The sequence below is a fragment of the Hypanus sabinus genome, assembly GCF_030144855.1.
Source record: "Hypanus sabinus isolate sHypSab1 chromosome X1 unlocalized genomic scaffold, sHypSab1.hap1 SUPER_X1_unloc_1, whole genome shotgun sequence".
Lineage (NCBI taxonomy): Eukaryota > Metazoa > Chordata > Chondrichthyes > Myliobatiformes > Dasyatidae > Hypanus > Hypanus sabinus.
In genome coordinates this window covers 1,448,296-1,473,324 of record NW_026778957.1, presented here as the reverse complement: position 1 = coordinate 1,473,324, position 25,029 = coordinate 1,448,296, and the positions used below count along the sequence as shown (strand labels likewise).

The following is a 25,029-nucleotide window of genomic DNA, read 5'->3' as shown; positions in this document are numbered from 1 at the left end:
GGTGTGGAGGGGTAGGTCAGTGGGTGATTGGGGGTTGGAGTGGTTGGTCAGTGCGTGATTGGGGTGTGTGGAGGGGTGGGTCAGTGGGTGATTGGGGTTGTGGAGGGGTGGGTCAGTGGGTGATTGGGGGTGTGGAGGGGTGGGTCAGTGGGTGGTTCGGGGTGTGGAGGGGTGGGTCAGTGGGTGATTGTGTTGTGTGGAGGGGTGGGTCAGTGGGTGATTGGGGGGTGTGGAGGGGTGGGTCCCTGGGTGATTGGGGTGTGTGGAGGGGTGGGTCAGTGGGTGATTGCAGGGTGTGGAGGTGTGGGTCTGGGTGATTGTGGGTGTGGAGGGGTGGGTCAGTGGGTGATTGGGGGGTGTGGAGGGGTGGGTCTGGGTGATTGTGGGTGTGGAGGGGTGGCTCAGTGGGTGATTCGGGGGTGTGGAGGGGTGGGTCAGTGGGTGATTGGGGGTGTGGAGTTGTGTGTCAGTGGGTGATTGGGGTGTGTGGCGGGGTGGGTCAGTGGGTGATCGCGGTGTGTGGAGGGGTGGGTCCCTGGGTGATTGGGGTGTGTGGAGGGGTGGGTCAGTGGGTGATTGGGTGTGTGGAGGGGTGGGTCAGTGGGTGATTGGGTGTGTGGAGGGGTGGGTCAGTGGGTGATTGGGGTGTGTGGAGGGGTGGGTCAGTGGGTGATTGGGGGGTGTGGAGCGGTGGGTCAGTGGGTGATTGGGGTGTGTGGAGGGGTGGGTCAGTGGGTGATTGGGGGGTGTGGAGGGGTGGGTCAGTGGGTGATTGGGGTGTGTGGCGGGGTGGGTCAGTGGGTGATTGGGTGTGTGGAGGGGTGGGTCAGTGGGTGATTGGGGTGTGTGGAGGGGTGGGTCAGTGGGTGATTGGGGGGTGTGGAGCGGTGGGTCAGTGGGTTATTGGGTGTGTGGAGGGGTGGGTCAGTGGGTGGTTAAGGGTGTGGAGGGGTAGGTCAGTGGGTGATTGGGGGGTGTCGAGGGGTGGGTCAGTGGGTGATTGGGGGTGTGGAGGGGTGGGTCAGTGGGTGATTGGGGGTGTGGAGGGGTGTGTCAGTGGGTGGTTAAGGGTGTGGTGGGGTAGGTCAGTGGGTGATTGGGGGGTGTGGAGGGGTGGGTCAGTGGGTGATTGGGGTGTGTGGAGGGGTGGGTCAGTGGGTGATTGGGGGGTGTGGAGGGGTGGGTCAGTGGGTGATTAGGTGTGTGGAGGGGTGGGTCAGTGGGTGGTTAAGGGTGTGGAGGGGTAGGTCAGTGGGTGATTGGGGGTGTGGAGGGTTGTGTCAGTGGGTGATTGGGGTTGTGGAAGGTGGGTACCTGGGTGATTGGGGGTGTGGAGGGGTGGGTCAGTGGGTGATTGGGGGTGTGGAGGTGTGGGTCCCTGGGTGATTGGGGGTGTGGAGGGGTGTGTCAGTGGGTGATTGGGTGTGTGGAGGAGTAGGTCAGTGGGTGTTTAAGGGTGTGGAGGGTTAGGTCAGTGGGTGATTGTGGGTGTGGAGGGGTGGGTCAGTGGGTGATTGTGGGTGTGGATGTGTGGGTCAGTGGGTGATTGGGGGTGTGGAGGGGTGGGTCAGTGGTGTGATTGGGGGTGTGGAAGGTGTGTCAGTGGGTGATTGGGGGTGTGGAGGGGTGGGTCAGTGGGTGATTGGGGGTGTGGAGGGGTGGGTCCCTGGGTGATTGGGGGTGTGGAGGGGTAGGTCAGTGGGTGATTGGGTGTGTGGAGGGGTGGGTCAGTGGGTGATTGGGGGGTGTGGAGGGGTGGGTCAGTGGGTGATTGTGGGTGTGGAGGGGTGGGTCAGTGGGTGATTGGGGGTGTGGAGGGGTGGGTCAGTGGGTGATTGGGGGTGTGGAGGGGTGGGTCAGTGAGTGATTGGGGGTGTGGAGGGGTGGGTCAGTGGTGATTGGGGGGTGTAGATGTGTGGGTCAGTGGGTGATTGGGGGTGTGGAGGGGTGGGTCAGTGGGTGATTGGGGGTGTGGAAAGTGGGTCAGTGGGTGATTGGGGGTGTGGAGGGGTGGGTCAGTGGGTGATTGGGGTGTGTGGAGAGGTGGGTCAGTGGGTGATTGGGGGGGTGTGGATGGGTGGGTCAGTGGGTGATTGTGGGTGTGGAGGGGTGGGTCATTGTGTGATTGGGGGGTGTAGATGTGTGGGTTAGTGGGTGATTGGGGGTGTGGAGGGGTGGGTCAGTGGGTGATTGGGGGTGTGGAGGGGTGGGTCAGTGTGTGATTGGGGGTGTGGAGTTGTGGGTCAGTGGGTGATTGGGGGTGTGGAAGGGTGGGTCAGTGGTTGATTGGGGGTGTGGAGGGGTCGGTCCCTGGGTGATTGGGGGTGTGGAGGGGTGTGTCAGTGGGTGATTGGGTGTGTGGAGGGGTGGGTCAGTGGGTGTTTAAGGGTGTGGAGGGGTGGGTCAGTGGGTGATTGGGGGTGTGGAGGGGTGGGTCAGTGGGTGGTTCGGGATGTGGAGGGGTGGGTCAGTGGGTGATTGGGGGTTGTGGAGGGGTGGGTCAGTGGGTGGTTCGGGATGTGGAGGGGTGGGTCAGTGGGTGATTGGGGTGTGTGGAGGGGAGGGTCAGTGGGTGATTGGGGGGTGTGGAGGGGTGGGTCCCTGGGTGATTTGGGTGTGTGGAGGGGTGGGTCAGTGGGTGATTGGGGGGTGTGGAGGGGTGGGTCCCTGGGTGATTGGGGTGTGTGGAGGGGTGGGTCAGTGGGTGATTGGGGTGTGTGGAGGGGTGGGTCTGGGTGATTGTGGGTGTGGAGGGTTGGGTCAGTGGGTGATTGGGGGTTGTGGAGGGGTGGGTCTGGGTGATTGTGGGTGTGGAGGGGTGGGTCAGTGGGTGATTGGGGGGTGTGGAGGGGTGGGTCTGTGTGACTGTGGGTGTGGAGGGGTGGGTCAGTGGGTGATTGGGGGTGTGGCGGGGTGGGTCAGTGGGTGTTTGGGGGTGTGGAAGGTGGGTCAGTGGCTGATTGGGGATGTGGAGGGGTGGGTCATTGGGTGATTGGGGGTGTGGAGGGGTGGGTCAGTGGGTGATTGGGGGGTGTGGAGGGGTGGGTCAGTGGGTGATTGTGGGTGTGGAGGGGTGGGTCAGTGGGTGATTGGGGGTGTGGAGGGGTGGGTCAGTGGGTGATTGGGGGTGTGGAGGGGTGGGTCAGTGAGTGATTGGGGGTGTGGAGGGGTGGGTCAGTGGTGATTGGGGGGTGTAGATGTGTGGGTCAGTGGGTGATTGGGGGTGTGGAGGGGTGGGTCAGTGGGTGATTGGGGGTGTGGAAAGTGGGTCAGTGGGTGATTGGGGGTGTGGAGGGGTGGGTCAGTGGGTGATTGGGGTGTGTGGAGAGGTGGGTCAGTGGGTGATTGGGGGGGTGTGGATGGGTGGGTCAGTGGGTGATTGTGGGTGTGGAGGGGTGGGTCATTGTGTGATTGGGGGGTGTAGATGTGTGGGTTAGTGGGTGATTGGGGGTGTGGAGGGGTGGGTCAGTGGGTGATTGGGGGTGTGGAGGGGTGGGTCAGTGTGTGATTGGGGGTGTGGAGTTGTGGGTCAGTGGGTGATTGGGGGTGTGGAAGGGTGGGTCAGTGGTTGATTGGGGGTGTGGAGGGGTCGGTCCCTGGGTGATTGGGGGTGTGGAGGGGTGTGTCAGTGGGTGATTGGGTGTGTGGAAGGGTGGGTCAGTGGGTGTTTAAGGGTGTGGAGGGGTGGGTCAGTGGGTGATTGGGGGTGTGGAGGGGTGGGTCAGTGGGTGGTTCGGGATGTGGAGGGGTGGGTCAGTGGGTGATTGGGGGTTGTGGAGGGGTGGGTCAGTGGGTGGTTCGGGATGTGGAGGGGTGGGTCAGTGGGTGATTGGGGTGTGTGGAGGGGTGGGTCAGTGGGTGATTGGGGGGTGTGGAGGGGTGGGTCCCTGGGTGATTGGGGTGTGTGGAGGGGTGGGTCAGTGGGTGATTGGGGTGTGTGGAGGGGTGGGTCTGGGTGATTGTGGGTGTGGAGGGTTGGGTCAGTGGGTGATTGGGGGTTGTGGAGGGGTGGGTCTGGGTGATTGTGGGTGTGGAGGGGTGGGTCAGTGGGTGATTGGGGGGTGTGGAGGGGTGGGTCTGTGTGACTGTGGGTGTGGAGGGGTGGGTCAGTGGGTGATTGGGGGTGTGGCGGGGTGGGTCAGTGGGTGTTTGGGGGTGTGGAAGGTGGGTCAGTGGCTGATTGGGGATGTGGAGGGGTGGGTCATTGGGTGATTGGGGGGTGTGGATGTGTGGGTCACGGGTGATTGGTGTTGTGGAGGGGTGGGTCAGTGGGTGATTGGGGGTGTGGAAGGTGGGTCAGTAGGTGATTGGGAGTGTGGAGGGGTGGGTCAGTGGGTGACTGGGGGTGTGAATGGTAGGTCAGTGGGTGACTGGGGGTGTGGAGGGGTAGGTCAGTGGGTGATTGGGTGTGTGGAGGGGTAGGTCAGTGGTTGATTGGGGGTGTGGATGTGTGGGTCAGTGGGTGATTGTCGGTGTCGAGGGGTGGGTCAGTGGGTGATTGGGGGTGTGGAAGGTGGGTCAGTAGGTGATTGGGGGTGTGGAGGGGTGGGTCAGTGGGTGATTGGGGGTGTGGAGGGGTAGGTCAGTGGGTGACTGGGGGTGTGGAGGGGTAGGTCAGTGGGTGATTGGGTGTGTGGAGGGGTTGGTCAGTGGTTGATTGGGGGTGTGGATGTGTGGGTCAGTGGGTGATTGTGGGTGTCGAGGGGTGGGTCAGTGGGTGATTGGGGGTGTGGAAGGTGGGTCAGTGAGTGATTGTGGGTGTGGAGGGGTGGGTCAGTGGGTGATTGGGGGTGTGGAGTTGTGGGTCAGTGGGTGATTGGGGTTGTGGAGGGGTGGGTCAGTGGGTGATTGGGGGTGTGGAGGGGTGGGTCCCTGGGTGATTGGGGGTGTGGAGGGGTGGGTTAGTGGGTGATTGTGGGTATGGAGGGGTTGGTCAGTGGGTGATTGGGGGTGTGGAGGGGTTGGTCAGTGGGTGATTGTGGGTATGGAGGGGTTGGTCAGTTGGTGATTGGGGGTGTGGAGGTGTGGGTCAGTGGGTGATTGGGGGTGTGGAAGGTGGGAGAATGGGTGGAGGTGTTGATCAGCCTTACTGCCTGGGGAAAGTCACTGTTTTTAAGTCTGGTGGTCCTGCTGTGGACTCTACATATCCTCCTCCCCGACGGGAGTGGGACGAACAGTCCGTGAGCAGGGTGGGTGAGATCCTTCATGATGTAACCGGCCCTTTTTCAGGCACCTCCCTGTATCTACGCCCTCGATGATGTTGAAGATGCTTTGGGTAGTTTTGACCGTCCGCGGTCGAGCCTTCCCGCCCACCGCCGTCAAGTTTCCGTGACCTGCAGCTTGTTCGGACGCTCTCCCCTGCGCAGCTGCGGAGAAATGCAAATAAACCCTCTTCAACCCCCTCAGAAAGTGAGGCGGGGTTTTCACCGACCCACTGATGAAATCATAGCCGTGCCCCCCCCCCTCCCCCAGCTCCGTCCTGTCCCACCTCAAAATCAATGCCTGACAGCTCAGGATGTCGAGCCGGTCGATGACCACGTTCACCCCTGACGGACTGGTGGGTAATCTGAGCTCAGCGGCTCTCTCCCCACCCCTCCCTCTAACCGAACCTTGGACCCCAGTCAGTCCGAGTTGGCAGCGACGTCTCCAGCCCCATCGCGCCGAGCTGGCTCACCACTCCGCCATCAAGTTGGCTGATGGAACAGCAACTGCGGTGAGTCAGCGGACAGAGAGGACTGGTGTGACAACTTGAGTTTCGACGTGGACAGGGCGAACGAGTTGGTTGTGGACTTCAGGGAGGCGCGGGTGGACCACTCCCCCGTTGCACAAGAGTGGTTCCTTGGTGTTCACGGAGCAGAGGATCTAACCTGGACCCACAACACCCCCCTCTCTAGTCGGGAAGGATCAGCAGCATCTCCCTTCGCCATGGGGCAACGGACGAGGAAAGGTGACCTGATATAAAATGATGAGGGGCATTGATCGTATGGATAGTGAAGGGCTTTTCCCCGGGACTGAAATGGCTGCCACAAGAGGACACAGGTTTAAGGTGCTGGGGAGTAGGTACAGAGGGAATGTCAGGGGTGAGTTTTTTACTCAGAGAGTGGTGAGTGCGTGGAATGGGCTGCCGGCGACGGTGGTGGAGGCAGATACGATAGGGTTTTTTAAGAGACTTGGATAGGTACACGGAACTCAGAAAATAGAGGGCTGTGGTTAAGCCCAGGTAGCTTAAAGGTGGGGACGTCCGGCACAGCTTTGTGGGCCGAAGGGCCGGTAACGTGCTGTAGGTTTTCTATGTTCACCGATGGTTGTGCCGTGGAGAGAGTGAAGAGCACATCAGTGTTTCCTTGGTGTGCACGCAATGAACGGTCTAACCCGGACCCACAACTCCCCCCTCTCTACTCAGCAGCGTCTCCATTCTCCGGGCAGACCGAGGCCGCCCGCACCCACTCTAACAAGAGCAGCATCGTCTGGTGTGTGATAGGGAGGCTGCACGGGATCGGAGCGCAGGACCCTGCAGAGGACAGTAAGACCAGCCCGGGGGATCATGGAGGGCTCCCTCACCCCCTATTTGTGACGTTTACCGGAAGGGGTGCAGACGAGGGGCCTGTAGCTTTGTTGAGGGTCCCTACCGCCCACCTCACAATCCCTCTGACCCACCAACGTCAGAGGGGAGGTACAGGAGCATCAGGACTGGGACTGTCAGACTGGGCAACGGCTCCTTCCCCCAGACTGGGGGACTAATGAATACCCGGACACCACCGGGGTCTCGTCACCCCCACCCACCCCACCATCTCTCTGACCCACCACCGTCAGAGGGGAGGTACGGGAGCATCAGGACTGGGACTGTCAGACTGGGCGACAGCTCCTTCCCCCAGACTGGGAGACTAATGAATACCAGACCACCACCGGGTCTCGTCACCACCGCCCACCCCACCATCTCTCTGACCCACCACCGTCAGGGAGGAGGTACAGGAGCATCAGGACTGGGACTGTCAGACTGGGGAACAGCTCCTTCCCCCAGATTGGGGGACTAATGAATACCCGGACACCACCGGGTCTCGTCACCACCACCCACCCCACTCTCTCTCTGACCCACCACCGTCAGGGAGGAGGTACAGGAGCATCGGGACTGGGACTGTCAGACTGGGGAACAGCTCCTTCCCCCAGACTGGGGGACTAATGAATACCCGGACACCACCGGGGTCTCGTCACCCCCACCCATCCCACCATCTCTCTGACCCACCACCGTCAGGGAGGAGGTACAGGAGCATCGGGACTGGGACTGTCAGACTGGGGAACGGCTCCCTTCCCCGGACTGTGAGATTAATGAACGCCCGGACACCACCGGGGTTCGTCACCCGGACAGCGAGCTGTTTACTGTCTCCCCGTGCTGCGCGCTGCATGCATTTTGCATTATATTGTATTGGGTTATTTATGGTGATAGTTTGGTCTGTGCACTGTGTGTGATTCATGTTGCGTGGGTGCACCGCGGTCCGGAGGGACGCTGTTTCGTCTGGTTGTGTATGTGTACAGTCACACGACAATAAACAGGATTTGAACTGTCGGGCAGTTGTTCACTTTTGTGCGGTCGTTGACTTCCTTTGACGGGCATAGCTGCCCCATCCTCCTTTGAGAATACTTCTTCTTCTTTGGGATGTATCTTTCTACACCTTACAAATTTGCCCCACAACCCCCAGCCATTGCTGTTCTGCTGTCATCTCTGCTGGTGTCGTCTTCTGATCAACTTTGGCCAGCTCCTCTCTCTCATACCTCAGAAACTCCTTCTACTGCTCTGTAATACTGATACATGTCATGTTAGCTTCTCCTTCTCAAACTGCAGGGTGAATTCTATCATTGTATGGTCACGGCCTCCTAAGAGTTCCTTTACCTTAAGCTTCCTAATCAAATCTGGGCCATTCCCCTACTGGGCTCAACCACAAGCTGTTCTAAAAACCCATCTCACAACCTTTCCTACAAAGTCCCTCTCTTGGGGTCCAGCACCAGCTGAACTTTGTCAATCTACCGGCACGTTGAAATCCCCCCGCGACTTTCGCAGCTTTGACCGTTTCCCAACCCACGCCAAATAAACCATGCAATCGTTTAATCCATCACCAGAAACTACTTTATTTAAGGCCGGCAGAATCCCAAGAAGCAAGTTATAATTTGTAAGTTAATGGCACTTATGTCTTCTGAAGTTTATCACAACTGGGTGAGAAGAGGTCGGTTAAATGATTGCCTCTTTAACCTCTTGATGAGAGTCAACGACCTGCCCATCAATGAGTGTTTCCGTTATAGTGATGATCTTCTTTCTGGTAATCACCTCCGGTTCTGTAAGAAATAAGTGAGGAAACCATTGTGAAATAGGCACAGAACAACGGATGGCCCGGCACAGGACAAAGTTGGCCCCTCGAGGATCAAAGTGGTCACCTGTGCGGAGAGCTGAAAGCCACTGGGGAAGATCAAAGACTCACCCACAGACTGTAGCCCACACTGCACCAGAATACGTGGATCCCAGGCACCTGGGGAACCACCATGGGAGGACCCCCCTCACTGTCGGACATAACAGCATAAGAAATAGGAGCAGGAGTCTAGTCTCTTGAAGGAGACTAGTGTTGAAATTGCAGGGGCCCTGGCAGAAATATTTAAAATGTCAATATCCACGGGTCAGGTGCCGGAGGATCGTAGGATAGCTCATGTAGTTCAGTTGTTTAAAAAAGTCTCAAAAAGCAAGCCGGGAAACTATAGGCCAGTATGTTTGACGTCGGTATTAGGTAAATTATTCGAAGGAATACTAAGAGATAGGATCTACAAGTATTTGGATAGACAGGGACTTATTAGAAAAAGTCAGCATGGCTTTGTGCGTGGTAGGTCATGTTTAACCAATCTATTAAGAGTTTTTCGAGGAAGTTACCAGGAAAGTGGGTGAAGGGAAGGCAGTGGATGTTGTAAACATGGACTTTATTAAGGCCTTTGACAAGGTCCCGCATGGGAGGTTAGTTAGGAAGATTCAGTCACTACGTATACATGGAGAGGTAATAGATTGGATTAGACATTGGCTCAATGGGAAGTCAGAGAGTGGTGGTGGAGGATTGCTACTCTGAGTGGAGGTCTGTGACTAGTGGTGTGCCACAGGGATCAGTGCTGGGTCCATTGTTATTTGTCATCTATATCAATGATCTGGATGTGGCAAATTGGATCAGCAAATTTGCTGATGATACAAAGATTGGAGGTGTAGTGGACAGCGAGGAAGGTTTTCAAAGCTGGCAGAGGGATTTGGACCAGTTGGAGGAATGGGCCGAAAAATGGCAGCTGGAGTTTAATGCGGACAAGTGTGAGGTATTGCATTTCGGAAGGTCAAACCAAGGTAGAACATACAAGGTAAATGGTAGGACACTGAGGAGTGCAGTAGAACAGAGGGATCTGGGAGTACAGATACATAATTCCCTAAAAGTGGCTTCACAGGTAGATAGAGTAATAAAGAGAGCTTTTGGTACACTGGCCTTTATAAATCAAAGTATTGAGTAGAAGAGATGGAATGTAATGCCGAGATTGTATAAGACATTGGTGAGACCGAATTTGGAGTATTGTGTACAGTTTTGGTCACTGAATTACAGGAAGGATATTAGTAAGGTTGAAAGAGTGCAGAGAAGGTTTACGAGGATGTTGCCGGGACTTGAGAAACTGAGTTACAGAGAAAGGTTGAATAGGTTAGGACTTTATTCCCTGGAACATAGAAGAATGAGGGGTGATTTGATAGAGGTGTGTAAAATTACGATGGGTATAGACAGAGTGAATGCAAGCAGGCTTTTTCCACTGAGGCCAGGGGAAGAAAAAACCAGAGGACATGGGTTAAGGGTGAAGGGGGACAAGGTTAAAGGGAACATTGGGGGGGGCGGGGGGGAGCTTCTTCACACAGAGAGTAGTGGGAGTGTGGAATGAGCTGCCAGATGAAGTGGTAAATGCGGGCTCACTTTTGACATTTAAGAAAAACTTGGGCAGATACATGGGTGAGAGGGGTATGGAGGGATATGGTCCAGGTGCAGGTCAGTGGGACTGGGCAGAAAAATGGTTCGGCACAGCCAAGAAGGGCCGAAAGGCCTGTTCCTGTGCTGTCATGTTCTATGGAGTCGGCCATCCAGCCCTTCAAACCTGCTCCACCGTTCAATAAAATCACGGCTGATCTGGTCGTGGACTCATCTCCACCTGGCTGCCTTGTCCCCAGAACCCTTAATTCACAACAATGCAAAAAAACCTACCCGACCTCATCTTAAATATATTTACTGAGGTCACCCCCACTGCTTCACTGGGCAGAGATTTCCACAGATTCACCACTCTGCGGGGGAGAAGCAACATTTCCTCCTCATCTCCATCCTAAATCAACTCCTCTGAATCTTCAGGCTCACCCACCAGTGGAAACAACTTCCCTGCATCTATCTTATCTATCCTTTTCAGAATTTTATATGTTTCTATAAGATCTCCTCTCCTGAATTCCAGCAAGTACAGTCCCAGGCGACTCAATCTCTCCTCGTAGTCTAACCCCCTCATTTCTGGAATCATCCTGGTGAACCTCCTCTGCACCGCCTCCAAAGCCGGTCTATCCTTCCTCGAGTACGGAGACCAGAACTGCACACAGTACTCCGGGTGCGGCCTCACCAGTACCCTGTACAGTCGCGGCATGACCTCCCTGCTCATATATTCAACTGAAGACATCTCAGGGTCATCTTACTCGACACGAGGAAGTTCAGGTTGGCGAGGCAGCAAAGCAGACAGCGGAGAACAATTACAGCGCCAACCGTCACCCATCGGTTCAAATCCCACCACTGCCTGTAAGGAGCGTGTAAGTTTTCCCTGTGACACGTGAGAGTTAGTGAACATCCTCTCCACATCCACTCTATCTGTGTCCTCTTGTCCTAGACTCCCCCACTGTAGGAAACATCCTCTCCACATCCACTCTATGTGTGTCCTCTGGTCCTAGACTCCCCCACTATAGGGAAACAACCTCTCCACATCCACTCTATCTGTGTCCCCTGGTCCTAGACTCCCCCAATATAGGAAACATCCTCTCCACATTCACTCTATCTGTGTCCTCTGGTCCTAGACTCCCCACTATAGGAAACATCCTCTCCAGATCCACTCTATCTGTGTCCTCTGGTCCTAGACTCCCCCACTATAGGAAACAACCTCTCCACATCCACTCTATCTGTGTCCCCTGGTCCTAGACTCCCCCAATATAGAAAAACATCCTCTCCACATCCACTCTATCTGTGTCCTCTGGTCCTAGACTCCCCCACTATAGGAAACATCCTCTCCACATCCACTCTATCTGTGTCCTCTGGTCCTAGACTCTCCCACTATAGGAAACATCCTCTCCACATCCACTCTGTCTGTGTCCACTGGTCCTAGACGCCCCCACTATAGGAAACAACCTCTCCACATCCACTCTATCTGTGTCCCCTGGTCCTAGACTCCCCCAATATAGGAAACATCCTCTCCACATCCACTCTATCTGTGTCCTCTGGTCCTAGACTCCCCCACTATAGGAAACATCCTCTCCTCATCCACTCTATCTGTGTCCTCTGGTCCTAGACTCTCCCACTATAGGAAACATCCTCTCCACATCCACTCTATCTGTGATCTCTGGTCCTAGACTCCCCCACTATAGGGAAACATCACATCCACTCTATCTGTATCCTCTTGCCCTAGACTCCCCCACGGTAGGAAACATCCTCTCCACATCCACTCTATCTGTGTCCTCTGGTCCTAGACACCCCACTATAGGAAACATCCTCTCCATATCCACTCTATCTGTGTCCTCTGGTCCTAACCTCCCTCACTATTGGAAACATCACATCCACTCTATCTGTATCCTCTTGTCCTAGACTCCCTCACTACAGGAAACATCCTCTCCATATCCACTCTATCTGTGTCCTCCGGTCCTAGACTCCCCCAGTATCGGAAACATCCTCTCCACATCCACTCTGTCTGTGTCCTCTGGTCCTAGACTCCCCCACTATAGGAAACATCCTCTCCACATCCACTCTATCTGTGTCCTCTGGTCCTAGACTCCCCCACTACAGGAAACATCCTCCCCACATCCACTCTATCTGTGTCCTCTGGTCCTAGACTCCCCCACTATAGGAAACATCCTCTCCACATCCACTCTATCTGTGTCCTCTGGTCCTAGACTCCCCCACTATAGGAAACATCCTCCCCACATCCACTCTATCTGTGTCCTCTGGTCCTAGACTCCCCCACTATAGGAAACATCCTCCCCACATCTACTCTATCTGTGTCCTCTGGTCCTAGACTCCCCCAATATAGGAAACATCCTCTCCACGTCCACTCAACATTGCGGACAGTTCTGCCAAACTCAGACAGGGACATTCCAGCCCTCGCAGGTGATATCATCTCTGGCCGACGGGGAGGATGAGATTCACGGTGAGATCCAGCGGCCAGGAAGGAGGTTCTGCAATGCTCCCAAGCAGAGTGAAGGACATGACAGGACACAGGAGACGTCACGGTCGCCCACGGCAACCGGGGAAGACCCCGGTTTGTGACGCTTGTTCGTCCCGCTGGACCTGGACTTCCGGGCCCCCTTACAGTGGCTTTTCCGACTTTAAAATCCCCCCCACCCAGGACACCTGTCAGCCTCGGAAACACCGGAGGACCAGCGGCGGTGAGCAGAGAATCTGTACTTACCCCTGTCCTTTTCTACGGTACCGTCTACGATTACTGTACAGAATCTGTTGGAGAGAGACAGAACAACAGTCAGACACCAAGTAAACACAATTGGTGATTAAACTGGCGGTCGTGTAGAGGTCGGTGAACCAGGTTCAGTTTCCCCCTCACCACCCCCCCCCACCCCCACCCCCGCGGTCTCACGGGCTCCCGACTTCCTCGCACATCCCGGAGACACGGAGCACAGAATATTCCGGCACTGTGTCTGAACTGCCCATCGCACCAGCCGACCCACCGTCAAGGACACGGTACAGAGAGGGGCCGGCAACACCACGAAGGATCCCACCCACCCTGCTCACGGACCGCCTGCCCCACTCCCGTCGGGGAGGGGGCTACGTCGCATCCACACCAGGGACCACCAGACACGGAAGTAGTAAACTTCCCCACCACCCCCCCCCCCCCCCACCGCCACTACACCCACATCACCTCGTCTCACTTCCTGTACATACAGGCCAAGCTATGTATAAAGCAGGCACTTATCCTCTCCACTGTTCTCCTTGTCCTCCTTGTTTGTTTTTTAAACGACGTATCGGCTATGTGGAGGGGGAAGGGTCAGGTTAAAAGTTCGGCAGTGGGTCTGCACTCTGCTCTGGTTTTCCACGCTCCCCGCCTCACCTGGTCTCCTCTCCTTCCAGCAGTCGGCGGTACGTGGCGATCTCCTCCTCCAGCCGGGTTTTGATGTCCACCAGCCGTGCGTACTCGTCGCACTGCCTCCGTGTGTCGGCCCGGATCTGGGCCAGCTCGGCCTCCCGCTGGTGCAGCAGGTCCTGGAGGTGGTACAGCTGCTCGGTGTAGCAACGGTCTGCTTTCTGGCGGCTCTCTTCCAAGGATGCTTTCTGCGTTCAGAGGCTGAGAGTCAGTAACCCTGTCGGTGCGTGCTGGGAGAGAACGGAGTGAGGGGATTCGACACCGGCTCAGCGGGAGATTGGATTCGACACTGGCTCAGGGGGAGATTGGATTCGACACTGGCTCAGGGGGAGATTGGATTAGACCGGCTCAGGGGGAGATTGGATTAGACCGGCTCAGGGGGAGATTGGATTCGACACTGGCTCAGGGGGAGATTGGATTCGACACTGGCTCAGGGGGAGATTGGATTCGACACTGGCTCGGGGGGAGATTGGATTTGACACTGGCTCAGCGGGAGATTGGATTTGACACTGGCTCAGGGGGAGATTGGATTCGACACTGGCTCAGGGGGAGATTGGATTCGACACTGGCTCAGGGGGAGATTGGATTCGACACTGGCTCAGGGGGAGACTGGATTCGACACTGGCTCGGGGGGAGATTGGATTTGACACTGGCTCAGCGGGAGATTGGATTCGACACTGGCTCAGGGGGAGATTGGATTCGACACTGGCTCAGGGGGAGATTGGATTCGACACTGGCTCAGGGGGAGATTGGATTCGACTCTGGCTCAGGGGGAGATTGGATTCGACACTGGCTCAGGGGGAGATTGGATTCGACACTGGCTCAGGGGGAGATTGGATTCGACACTGGCTCCGTGGGAGATTGGATTCGACACTGGCTCGGGGGGGAGATTGGATTCGACGCTGGCTCAGGGGGAGATTGGATTCGACGCTGGCTCAGGGGGAGATTGGATTCGACACTGGCTCAGTGGGAGATTGGATTCGACACTGGCTCAGGGGGAGATTGGATTCGACACTGGCTCAGGTGGAGATTGGATTCGACACTGGCTCAGTGGGAGATTGGATTCGACACTGGCTCAGGGGGAGATTGGATTCGACACTGGCTCGGGGGGAGATTGGATTTGACACTGGCTCAGCGGGAGATTGGATTTGACACTGGCTCAGGGGGAGATTGGATTCGACACTGGCTCAGGGGGAGATTGGATTCGACACTGGCTCAGGGGGAGATTGGATTCGACACTGGCTCAGGGGGAGACTGGATTCGACACTGGCTCGGGGGGAGATTGGATTTGACACTGGCTCAGCGGGAGATTGGATTCGACACTGGCTCAGGGGGAGATTGGATTCGACACTGGCTCAGGGGGAGATTGGATTCGACACTGGCTCAGGGGGAGATTGGATTCGACTCTGGCTCAGGGGGAGATTGGATTCGACACTGGCTCAGGGGGAGATTGGATTCGACACTGGCTCAGGGGGAGATTGGATTCGACACTGGCTCCGTGGGAGATTGGATTCGACACTGGCTCGGGGGGGAGATTGGATTCGACGCTGGCTCAGGGGGAGATTGGATTCGACGCTGGCTCAGGGGGAGATTGGATTCGACACTGGCTCAGTGGGAGATTGGATTCGACAGTGGCTCAGGGGGAGATTGGATTCGACACTGGCTCAGGTGGAGATTGGATTCGACACTGGCTCAGTGGGAGATTGGATTCGACACTGGCTCAGAGGGAGATTCGATTAGACATCGACTCAGGGGGAGATTGGATTCGACACTGGCTCAGGGGGAGATTGGATTCGACACTGGCTCAGGGGGAGATTGGATTCGACACTGGCTCAGGGGGGATTGGATTCGACACTGGCTCAGGGGGGGATTGGATTCGACTTTGGCTCAGGGGGAGATTGGATTCGACACTGGCTCAGGGGGAGATTGGATTCGACACTGGCTCAGGGGGAGATTGGATTCGACACTGGCTCAGGGGGAGATTGGATTCGACACTGGCTCAGGGGGAGATTGGATTCGACACTGGCTCAGGGGGAGATTGGATTCGACACTGGCTCAGGGGGAGATTGGATTTGACACCAGGAGCCAGAAGGTTGGATTCAACCTTGGCTTAACAGGAGATTGGTTTTGACAGTGGTATTGGTGGGAGAACCAGAGTGTGGTAGAAGGGATTTTAATTGGAGGACTGTACCGCAGCAATCGGTGCCATCTGCATTGCTGTTTGTTATCTATATCAGTGTTCCAGATGATAATGTGGCAAACTGAACTGGCACCTGTTGGGATGACACCAAGATACGAGACGTTATGGACAGTGATGAAGGCAATCAAAGTTTTCAGGGGAATTGGGCGAGCTGGGAAAATGGGTTGAATTTGATGCAGTTTGGGTGGACCAACCGGGGTCGGACTTACACAGTGAGTGCGGGGTCACAAACCGATGGGGTGAAAATCTCACGGCCACTCACCACACCGAGCCGCAACTGGAGTTCCATCTCCACCGTCTGCAGTTCACGTCTGTGCTTGTTCAGCTGAACCTTCTCCGTGCCCACCAGCTGGGTGTTCGTCGCCACGGACTGCTGAATGACGGCCAACTGCAAAGAAACGCCCGGCGTTAACGCTCCAGAAGGACAACGGCCCCAGCATCATCCCGGTGAGCTGCCGCCACCCCGGGGTTCGCGGTTCGAGCGACGACGTCGCGGGCTCAGCGCGTTCTGCAGGTCGGAGGTCAATGTGAGGAACTCAAGCAATCTCCCTCACGGACCGTCTCTGCCTCCTCCGGGTGCTCCAGTCCCTCCCACAGTCCAAAGGTGGACGGGTCAGTCGGTCAGCTGGTCAATGTAAATTGTCCTGCGGTTGGGTTAGTGTTCAATAGGTGGGTTTCAATGGTCTGGGAGTCCGTGATCCATTAGGTCAATTGCGTCCACTCCATTATGGCTGATTGATTAACCCTCTCAACTCCACTCTCCTGCCTTCTCACCGTCACCTTTGATGCCCTGGCCAGTCGAGATCCCATCAACCTCTGTTATAAATACACCCAATGACTTGGCTACCACAGCCGTATCTGGTAATGAATTCCACAGATTCACTATTCTCTGGCTAATGAAACCCCTCCCCATTTCTGTATTTAATGGATGTTCCTCTATTCTGAGACTGTGTCCTCTGGTCCTAGACTCCCCCACCATAGGAAACATCCTCTCCACATCCACTCTATCTGTGTCCTCTGGTCCTAGACTCCCCCACCGTAGGAAACATCCACTCCACATCCACTCTATCTGTGCCCTCTGGTCCTTGACTCCCCCACCATAGGAAACATCCTCTCCACATCCACTCTATCTGTGTCCTCGGGTCCTAGACTCCCCAACTACAGGAAACATCCTCTCCACATCCACTCTGTCTGTGTCCTCTGGTCCTAGACTCCCCCACTATAGGAAACATCCTCTCCACATCCAGTCTATCTGTGTCCTCTGGTCCTAGACTCCCCCACTATAGGAAACATCCTCTCCACATCCAGTCTATCTGTGTCCTCTGGTCCTAGACTCCCCAACTATAGGAAACATCCTCTCCACGTCCACTCTATCTGTGTCCTCTGGTCCTAGACTCCCCAACTACAGGAAACATTCTCTCCATGACCACTCTATCTGGACCTTTCAATATTTCATACGGTTTCAATGAGATCCCTTCTGAACTCAAGCCAGTACAGGCCAGAGTCATGGAAAGATCTTCATACGTTAACCCTTTCATTCCGGGGATCATTCTTGTGAATCTTCTTCGAACCCTCTCAAATGTTAGCACATCCTTCCTTAGATACGGGACCCCAAACTGCTCCCTGTACTCGATTTGCCATCTGATCAGAGCCTTATAAAGCCTCAGCATCACATCCTTGCTTTCATTGAACACAGAAAACACGGCACAGTACAGGCCATTCGGCCCACAATGTTGTGTGGACCCTTAAACCCTGCCCCCCCCATATAACCCTCCATATTAAATTCCTCTGTATGCCTGTCTCGTCATCTCTTAAATTTCACTAGTGTATCTGCCTCCACCACTGACTCAGGCAGTGCATTCCATGCACCAACCACTCTCTGAGTGAAAAACCTTCCTCTAATATCCCCCTTGAACTTCCCTCCCCTTACCTTAAAGCCATGTCCTCTTGTACTGAGCAGTGGTGCCCTGGGGAAGAGGTGCTGGCCGTCCACTCTGTCTATTCCTCTTAATATCTTGTACACATCTATCATGTCTCCTCTCATCCTCCTTCTCTCCAGAGAGTAAAGCCCAAGCTCCCTTAATCTCTGATCATAATCTGTACTCTCTAAACCAGGCAGCATCCTGGTAAATCTCCTCTGTACCCTTTCCAATGCTTCCACATCCTTCCTATAGTGAGGCGACCAGAACTGGACACCAAATGTGGACTAACCAGAGTCTTGTACAGGTGCATCATTACCCCGTGACTCTTAAATTCTATCCTTTGACTTATGAAAGCTAACACCCCAGAAGCTTTCTTAACTACCCTACCTGCCTGTGAGGCAACTTTCAGGGATCTGTGGACATGTACCCCCAGATCCCTCTGCTCCTCCATGCCCCCAAGTGTCCTGCCATTTACTTTGTACTCTGCCTTGGAGTTATATCCTGGTCCTCTCGAAATGAGTGTCAACATTGCATTTGCCTCCCTCACCATGACTCAACCTGCAAGTTAACCTTCGGGGGGATCCTGCCCCTCAGATTCCCGCCTCCGAGTTTGGAAAACAGCCTCGGCCTCACGCTGGCATTTCCTGGGAGGCCCCCACGAGGACGTGGGCAGAGGTGAACAGCGTTACGAGGGGGACTGACGGGGCAAATGCGGGCAGGCATTTTCCACTGAGGTGGGGAGGTCACGGGTCAAGGGTAAAAGGTGAAAGGTTTAAGGGGAAACGTCTTCACTCCGAGGGCTGTGAGGGTGTGGAACAAGCTGCCAGTGGTACACGCCAGCTCGATTTCAGCTTTTGAAAGGAGTTTGGGTAGCTGCGTGGATGGAGGGGTGTGGCCCCGGTGCAGGTCGACGGAAGTAGGCAGAATAAGTGGGTTTGGCAGAGACTAGATGGGCTGAAGGGCCAGTTTCTGTGCTGTCCTTTTCTGTGACTCCATCATCAAGTCTGAACTACTAATTCTGCCTGACGCTGCTGTTTATTTCCAGAACTTTCTGTGTCTTTTTTTAAAAAATCTTACTCAGAACTGATTTCCAAACTTAAATGACAGAGGAGACTGATAGAAGGTAATCCAACACCATATAACGGATCTTGGCCAAACGATGGGGAACTTTATACAACACAAGTGATTCTGTAGATGCTGGAAATCCAGACTCCCTAAAGGTCAACTTGTAGGTCGGTGGTGAGGGACACTCACTCACTCACACACACACACACACGCACACACACACACACACACACACTCACACACACACACTCACACACACACACTCACACACACAGACACAGACACACTCACACACACACACACACACACACACACACTCACTCACACAGACACACGCATGCACATGCACGCACACAAACGCACAGACACACACACACTCACACTCACACACACACTCACACACACAGACACACTCACACACACAGACACACACACACGCGCGTGCACACACACACACAGACACACGCACACACGCACAGACACACACGCACACACACACACGCACAGACACACACTCACACACACACAGACACACACACACACACACACGCACGCACATACACACACAGACACACACACTCACTCACACACACACACACAGACACACACGCACACACGCACAGACACACACTCACACACACACGCACAGACACACATGCACACACTCACACACGCACAGACACACATACGCACACACGCACAGACACACACACACAGTTAGAAGGACTCAACAGGTCAGTCAGCGTCTCTGGAGAGGAATAAACAGTTGACCCGTTAAGCCAAGACCCTTCATCAGGCCTGGAAAGGAAGGGGGAAGACGCCAGGGTAAAAAGGTGGGGGGAGGGGAAGGAGGACGTTGGCAGGTGACAGGTGAGTCCAGGTGAGTGGGAAGGTGGATGAAGTAAGAGGTTAGGAGAGGCAAGGGGCTGAGGGAGAGGGAGTCTGATAGGAGAGGGGAGTGGAGCATGGGAGAGAGGGAAGGAGGGAGGGGACATCAGAGGTTCTCACTAATACAAGGGATTCTGCAGATGTTGAAAATCCAGAACCACACACACACAAGATGCTGGAGGAACTCAGCAGGTCGGGCAGCATCAACGGAGAAGAATAAACAGTCAATGTTTCAGGCCAAGACCCTTCATCAGGGCTCAATAATTCCTTCAGTTGTGGATGTTGGTTGTAGGGAAATGAGAGAACGGGGCATCTCAGTAGCATAATGATTCATGCAATAATAGATTGCTTACCTTCCAGATTTTAATCAAAACTGTATTGGGAAGGATTATTTTTCAGATTCCTACCATACAGATAAGGTTTTCAATTGCTCCCGACGTCAATGGTTACGGGGAGGAGGGAGGAAGGAGGAAGGGGTCAAGGCGGAAAATAATTCAGCCATGTTCGAATGGCGGAGCAGACTCAATGGGCCGAATGGCCCAATTCAGATCCTATGGTCTTATTGGGCGGAACACTGGTGCAGGGGTTAGCAGCGTCGCTTTACAGCGATCCGAGATCACGGATCGAAGGTCTGGGTCCTGTCTGTCTCTAAGGAGTTGGTACGTTTCTCCCCAAGACCGCGAGGGATTTCTACGGCTTCCTCCCACATTCTGAAGGCGTACGGGCCAGGGTTGGTATGTTGAGTGAAACCATTGTTGGTTCCTGAAGTGGCTTCACACATTAGAACGGCCCTCACTCATCTGATTTGACGGAAACGACGCGTTTACACTGGACGTTTCGATGGCCGCTGGACGAAAAGAAGATGCCCGCCTCTCACCTCCATCTCACTCCCCCTCCCGCCTACCTGTTCCCTGAACCAGGCCTCCGCCTCCTTCTGGTTCTTGGCGGCCATCAGCTCGTACTTCTCCCTCATTTCCTCCAGGATCTTGGTCAGATCCGTACCCGGGCCGGAGTCCACGTCCACCGTCACCGTGCCACGCAGCTGGCTGCGCAGAGATTTCAGCTCCTGACAGAGAGGGGAAAGAAAGATGTTCAGAGCGATCGTTGCTGATTCGACAGACGCCCTAGGGAGCATTCTAACTGGTCCCCCTTCCCTCTTCTACCACTCCCCACTCTGGCGTCCTGCCTCCTCTCCTCACCTGTCTATCACCTCCCCCTGGTACCAGCCCTTCACCTTTCCTACCCACCTGCCTTCACCAATCACCTTCCAGCTCTCCTGTTTCTCCTCCCCCACTCCAGCTCTTTGTATTCTGGTGACTCCCCCCATCCTTCCTAGTCCTGATGAAGGGTCTCGGCCCAAAAAGTTTCAACTGTTTTATTCCTCTCCGTAGACGCTGCCTGACCTGCTGAGTCCCTCCAGCATTGTGTGTGTGTGTGTGTGTGTGTGTGTGTGTGTGTGTGTGTGCGTGTGCGTGTGCGTGTGCGAGTGTGTGTGTCTGTGTGAGTGTGTGTCTGTGTGTGTGTGTGAGTGTGTGTGTGTGTGTGTGCGTGTGCGTGTGTGAGTATGTGCGTGTGTGAGTGTGTGTCTGTGTGTCTGTTTGAGTGTGTGTGTGTGTCTGTGTGTCTGTGCCTGTGTCTCTGTCTGTGCGTGAGAGTGTGAAAAGTGTGTGTGTGCACGTGTGTGTGTCTGTGTGTGTGTGTGTGTGTGTCTGTGTGTGTGTGTGTCTGTGTGTGCGTGTGTGTCTGTGTGTGCGTGTGTGTCTGTGTGTGCGTGTGTGTCTGTGTGTGTGTGTCTGTGTGTGCGTGTGTACATGTCAGTGTGTGTATGTGTGTGTGTATCTGTACATGTCAGTGTGCGTGTCTGTGTGTGAGTGAGTGTGTGTCTGTCTGTACGTGTCAGTGTGCGTGTCTGTGTGTGTGTCTGTACGTGTCAGTGTATGTGTCTGTGTGTCAGTGTTCAGTGTGTGTGTCTGTCCGTGTGTCAGTGTTCGTGTTAGTGTGTGTGTGTGTGTACATGTCAGTGTGTGTGTGTGTGTGTCTGTGCATCAGTGTTCGTGTTAGTGTTAGTGTGTGTGTGTGTGACTGTGTCTGTGTGTGTATCTGTGTGTGAGTGTGTGTGTGTGTCTGTGTGTGTGTGTCTGTGTGTGTGTGTGAGTGTGTGAGTGTGTGTGTGTGTGTCTGTGTGTGTGTGTGTGAGTGTGTGTGTGTGTCTGTGTGTGTGTGTGTGTGTGTGTGTGTCTGTGTGTGTGTGTGTGTGTGTGTGTGTGTCTGTGTGTGTGTGTGTGTGTGTGAGTGTGTGTGTGTGTGTCTGTGTGTGTGTGTCTGTGTGTGTGTGTGTGTGTGTCTGTGTGTGTGTGAGTGTGTGTGTGTGTCTGTGTGTGTGTGTGTGTGTGTGTCTGTGTGTGTGTGTCTGTGTGTGTGTGTGTGTATGTGTGTGTGTGTGTGTGAGTGTGTGTGTGTGTCTGTGTGTGTGTGTGTGTGTGTCTGTGTGTGTGTGTGTGTGTGTGTCTGTGTGTGTCTGTGTGTGTGTGTGTGTGTGTGTGTGTGTCTGTCTGTGTGTCTGTGTGTGTCTGTGTGTGTGTGTGTGTGTGTCTGTGTGTGTGTGTGTGTGTGTGTGTGTGTCTGTGTGTGTGTGTGTGTGTGTGTCTGTGTGTGTGAGTGTGTGTGTGTGTGTGTCTGTGTGTGTGTGTGTGTGTGTGTCTGTGTGTCAGTGTTTGTGTTAGTGTCAGTGTGTGGTCGTTCCTGTGGATCTCCTGCACCTGCAGAATCTGATCTGTCGAGGAACCTTGCTTTCTCTGTCGTTATCTTTTGGACAGGTATGAGGATCAGAAAGTTTTCAAAGTTTATCAGCAACTGGGAGTGAATGAGATGGGCACTGTGCTCAGTGAGGTCACGTTGGGGAGAATGGCCATTCTCCTTGGTATTCTTTTCGAACACTCTACTAGTCAGCACCTCCCAAAGTTATCAGATTCCACCCCCTTCAGCCTTATACCTTTCCTACCTATCACCTCCCAGGTTCTCACTTCACCCACCTACCTTCCCCCTCACCTGGTCTCACCTGTCAACTTGTCCTCCTCCCCCTCCCCCACCCACCCACCTTCCCCCTCACCTGGTCTCACCTGTCAGCTTGTCCTCCTCCCCCTCCCCCACCTTTCCCCTCACCTGGTCTCACCTGTCACCTTGTCCTCCGCCCCCTCCCCCACCCACCCACCTTCCCACTCACATGGTCTCACCTGTCACCTTGTCCTCCTCCCCCTCCCCCACCTTTCCCCTCACCTGGTCTCACCTGTCACCTTGTCCTCCGCCCCCTCCCCCACCCACCCACCTTCCCACTCACATGGTCTCACCTGTCACCTTGTCCTCCTCCCCCTCCCCCACCTTTCCCCTCACCTGGTCTCACCTGTCACCTTGTCCTCCGCCCCCTCCCCCACCCACCCACCTTCCCCCTCACCTGGTCTCACCTGTCAGCTTGTCCTCCTCCCCCTCCCCCACCCACCCACCTTCCCCCTCACATGGTCTCACCTGTCACCTTGTCCTCCTCCCCCTCCCCCACTCACCCACCTTCCCCCTCACCTGGTCTCACCTGTCACCTTGTCCTCCTCCCCCTCCCCCACCCACCCACCTCCCTTCTCACCTGGTCTCACCTGTCAGCTTGTCCTCCTCCCCCTCCCCCACCCACCCACCTTCCCCCTCACCTGGTCTCACCTGTCACCTTGTCCTCCGCCCCCTCCCCCACCCACCCACCTTCCCACTCACATGGTCTCACCTGTCACCTTGTCCTCCTCCCCCTCCCCCACCTTTCCCCTCACCTGGTCTCACCTGTCACCTTGTCCTCCGCCCCCTCCCCCACCCACCCACCTTCCCCCTCACCTGGTCTCACCTGTCAGCTTGTCCTCCTCCCCCTCCCCCACCCACCCACCTTCCCCCTCACATGGTCTCACCTGTCACCTTGTCCTCCTCCCCCTCCCCCACTCACCCACCTTCCCCCTCACCTGGTCTCACCTGTCACCTTGTCCTCCTCCCCCTCCACCACTCACCCACCTTCCCTCTCACCTGGTCTCACCTGTCACCTTGTCCTTCTCCCCCTCCCCCACAAACCCACCTTCACCCTCACCTGGTCTCACCTGTCAGCTTGTCCTCCTCCCCCTCCCCCACCCACCCACCTTCCCCCTCACCTGATCTCACCTGTATTGTCCTCCACCTCCCCCACCCACCCACCTTCCCCCTCACCTGGTCTCACCTGTCACCTTGTCCCCCTCCCCCTCCCCCCACAACCCACCTTCCCCCTCACCTGGTCTCACCTGTCACCTTGTCCTACCCCCCTCCCACTCCCACCCACCCACCTGGTGAAGGGTCTCGGTCCGAAACGTCGACTGTTTTATTGCCTTCCATAGATGCTGACTAACCTGCTGAGTTCCTCCTGCAATTTGTGTCTGTATTCCTATAGTGGGGAGTCTAGGACCAGAGGACACAGATAGAGTGGATATGGAGAGGATGTTTCCTATAGTGGGGGAGTCTGGGACCAGAGGACACAGATAGAGTGGATGTGGAGAGAATGTTTCCTATACTGGGGGAGTCTGGGACCAAAGGACTCAGATATCACCATATAACAATTACCGCACAGAAACAGGCCATCTCAGCCCTTCTAGTCTGTGCTGAACGCTTACTCTCACCTAGTCCCACTCAGCCCATAACCATTCCTTTCCTGTCCATATACCTATCCAATTTTGCTTTAAGTGACAATACCGAACCTGCCTCTATCACTTCTACTGGAAGCTCATTCCACACAGCCTCCACTATCTGAGTAAAAAAATTCCCCCTCTTGTTACCCTTTAACTTTTGCCCCTTAACTCTCAACTCACGTCCTCTTGTTTGAATCTCCCCTATTCTCAATGGAAAAAGCCTATTCATGTCAACTCTATCTATCCCCCTCATAATTGTAAATAGCTCTATCAAGTCCCCTCCTCAAAGAAAGAGTGGATGTGGAGAGGATGTTTCCTATAGTGGGGGAGTCTAGGACCAGAGGACACAGATACAGTGGATGTGGAGAGGATGTTTCCTATAGTGGGCGAGTATAGGACCAGAGGACACAGATAGAGTGTATGTGGAGAGGATGTTTCCTATAGTGGGGGGAGTCTAGGACCAGAGGACACAGATAGAGTGGATGTGGAGAGGATGTTTCCTATAGTGGGGGAGTCTAGGACCAGAGGACACAGATAGAGTGGATGTGGAGAGGATTTTTCCTATAGTGGGGGAGTCTAGGACCAGAGGACACAGATAAAGTGGATGTGGAGAGGATGTTTCCTATAGTGGAGGAGTCTATAGACAATAGGTGCAGAAGTAGACCATTCGGCCCTTCGACCCTGCACCGCCATTTTGAGATCATGGCTGATCATCTACTATCAATACCCAGTTCCTGCCTTGTCCCCATATCCCTTGATACCCCTCTCCATAAGATACCTATCCAGCTCCTTCTTGAAAGCATCCAGAGAATTGGTCTCCACTACCATCTGAGGCAGTGCATTACAGACCCCCACAACTCTCTGAGAAAAGAAGTTTTTCCTTGAC

The 25,029-nt window shown here is 55.0% G+C and overlaps 1 protein-coding gene across 1 annotated transcript in view; it reads right to left on the bottom strand.

The window, feature by feature from the left end:
- Positions 1–8,140: 8,140 nt before the first annotated feature.
- LOC132385569 (keratin, type I cytoskeletal 19-like) overlaps positions 8,141–25,029 on the bottom strand; it is a 24,357-nt gene continuing 7,468 nt past the window's right edge. The window contains exons 4-8 of the mRNA XM_059957734.1: positions 20,366–20,527; positions 15,849–15,974; positions 13,354–13,574; positions 12,700–12,743; positions 8,141–8,328 (exon numbers count right to left, since the gene is read on the bottom strand). Coding sequence (XP_059813717.1) covers positions 8,225–8,328; positions 12,700–12,743; positions 13,354–13,574; positions 15,849–15,974; positions 20,366–20,527 — 657 coding nt within the window. The 3' untranslated portion in view covers positions 8,141–8,224. The remainder of the gene's footprint in view (positions 8,329–12,699; positions 12,744–13,353; positions 13,575–15,848; positions 15,975–20,365; positions 20,528–25,029) is intronic.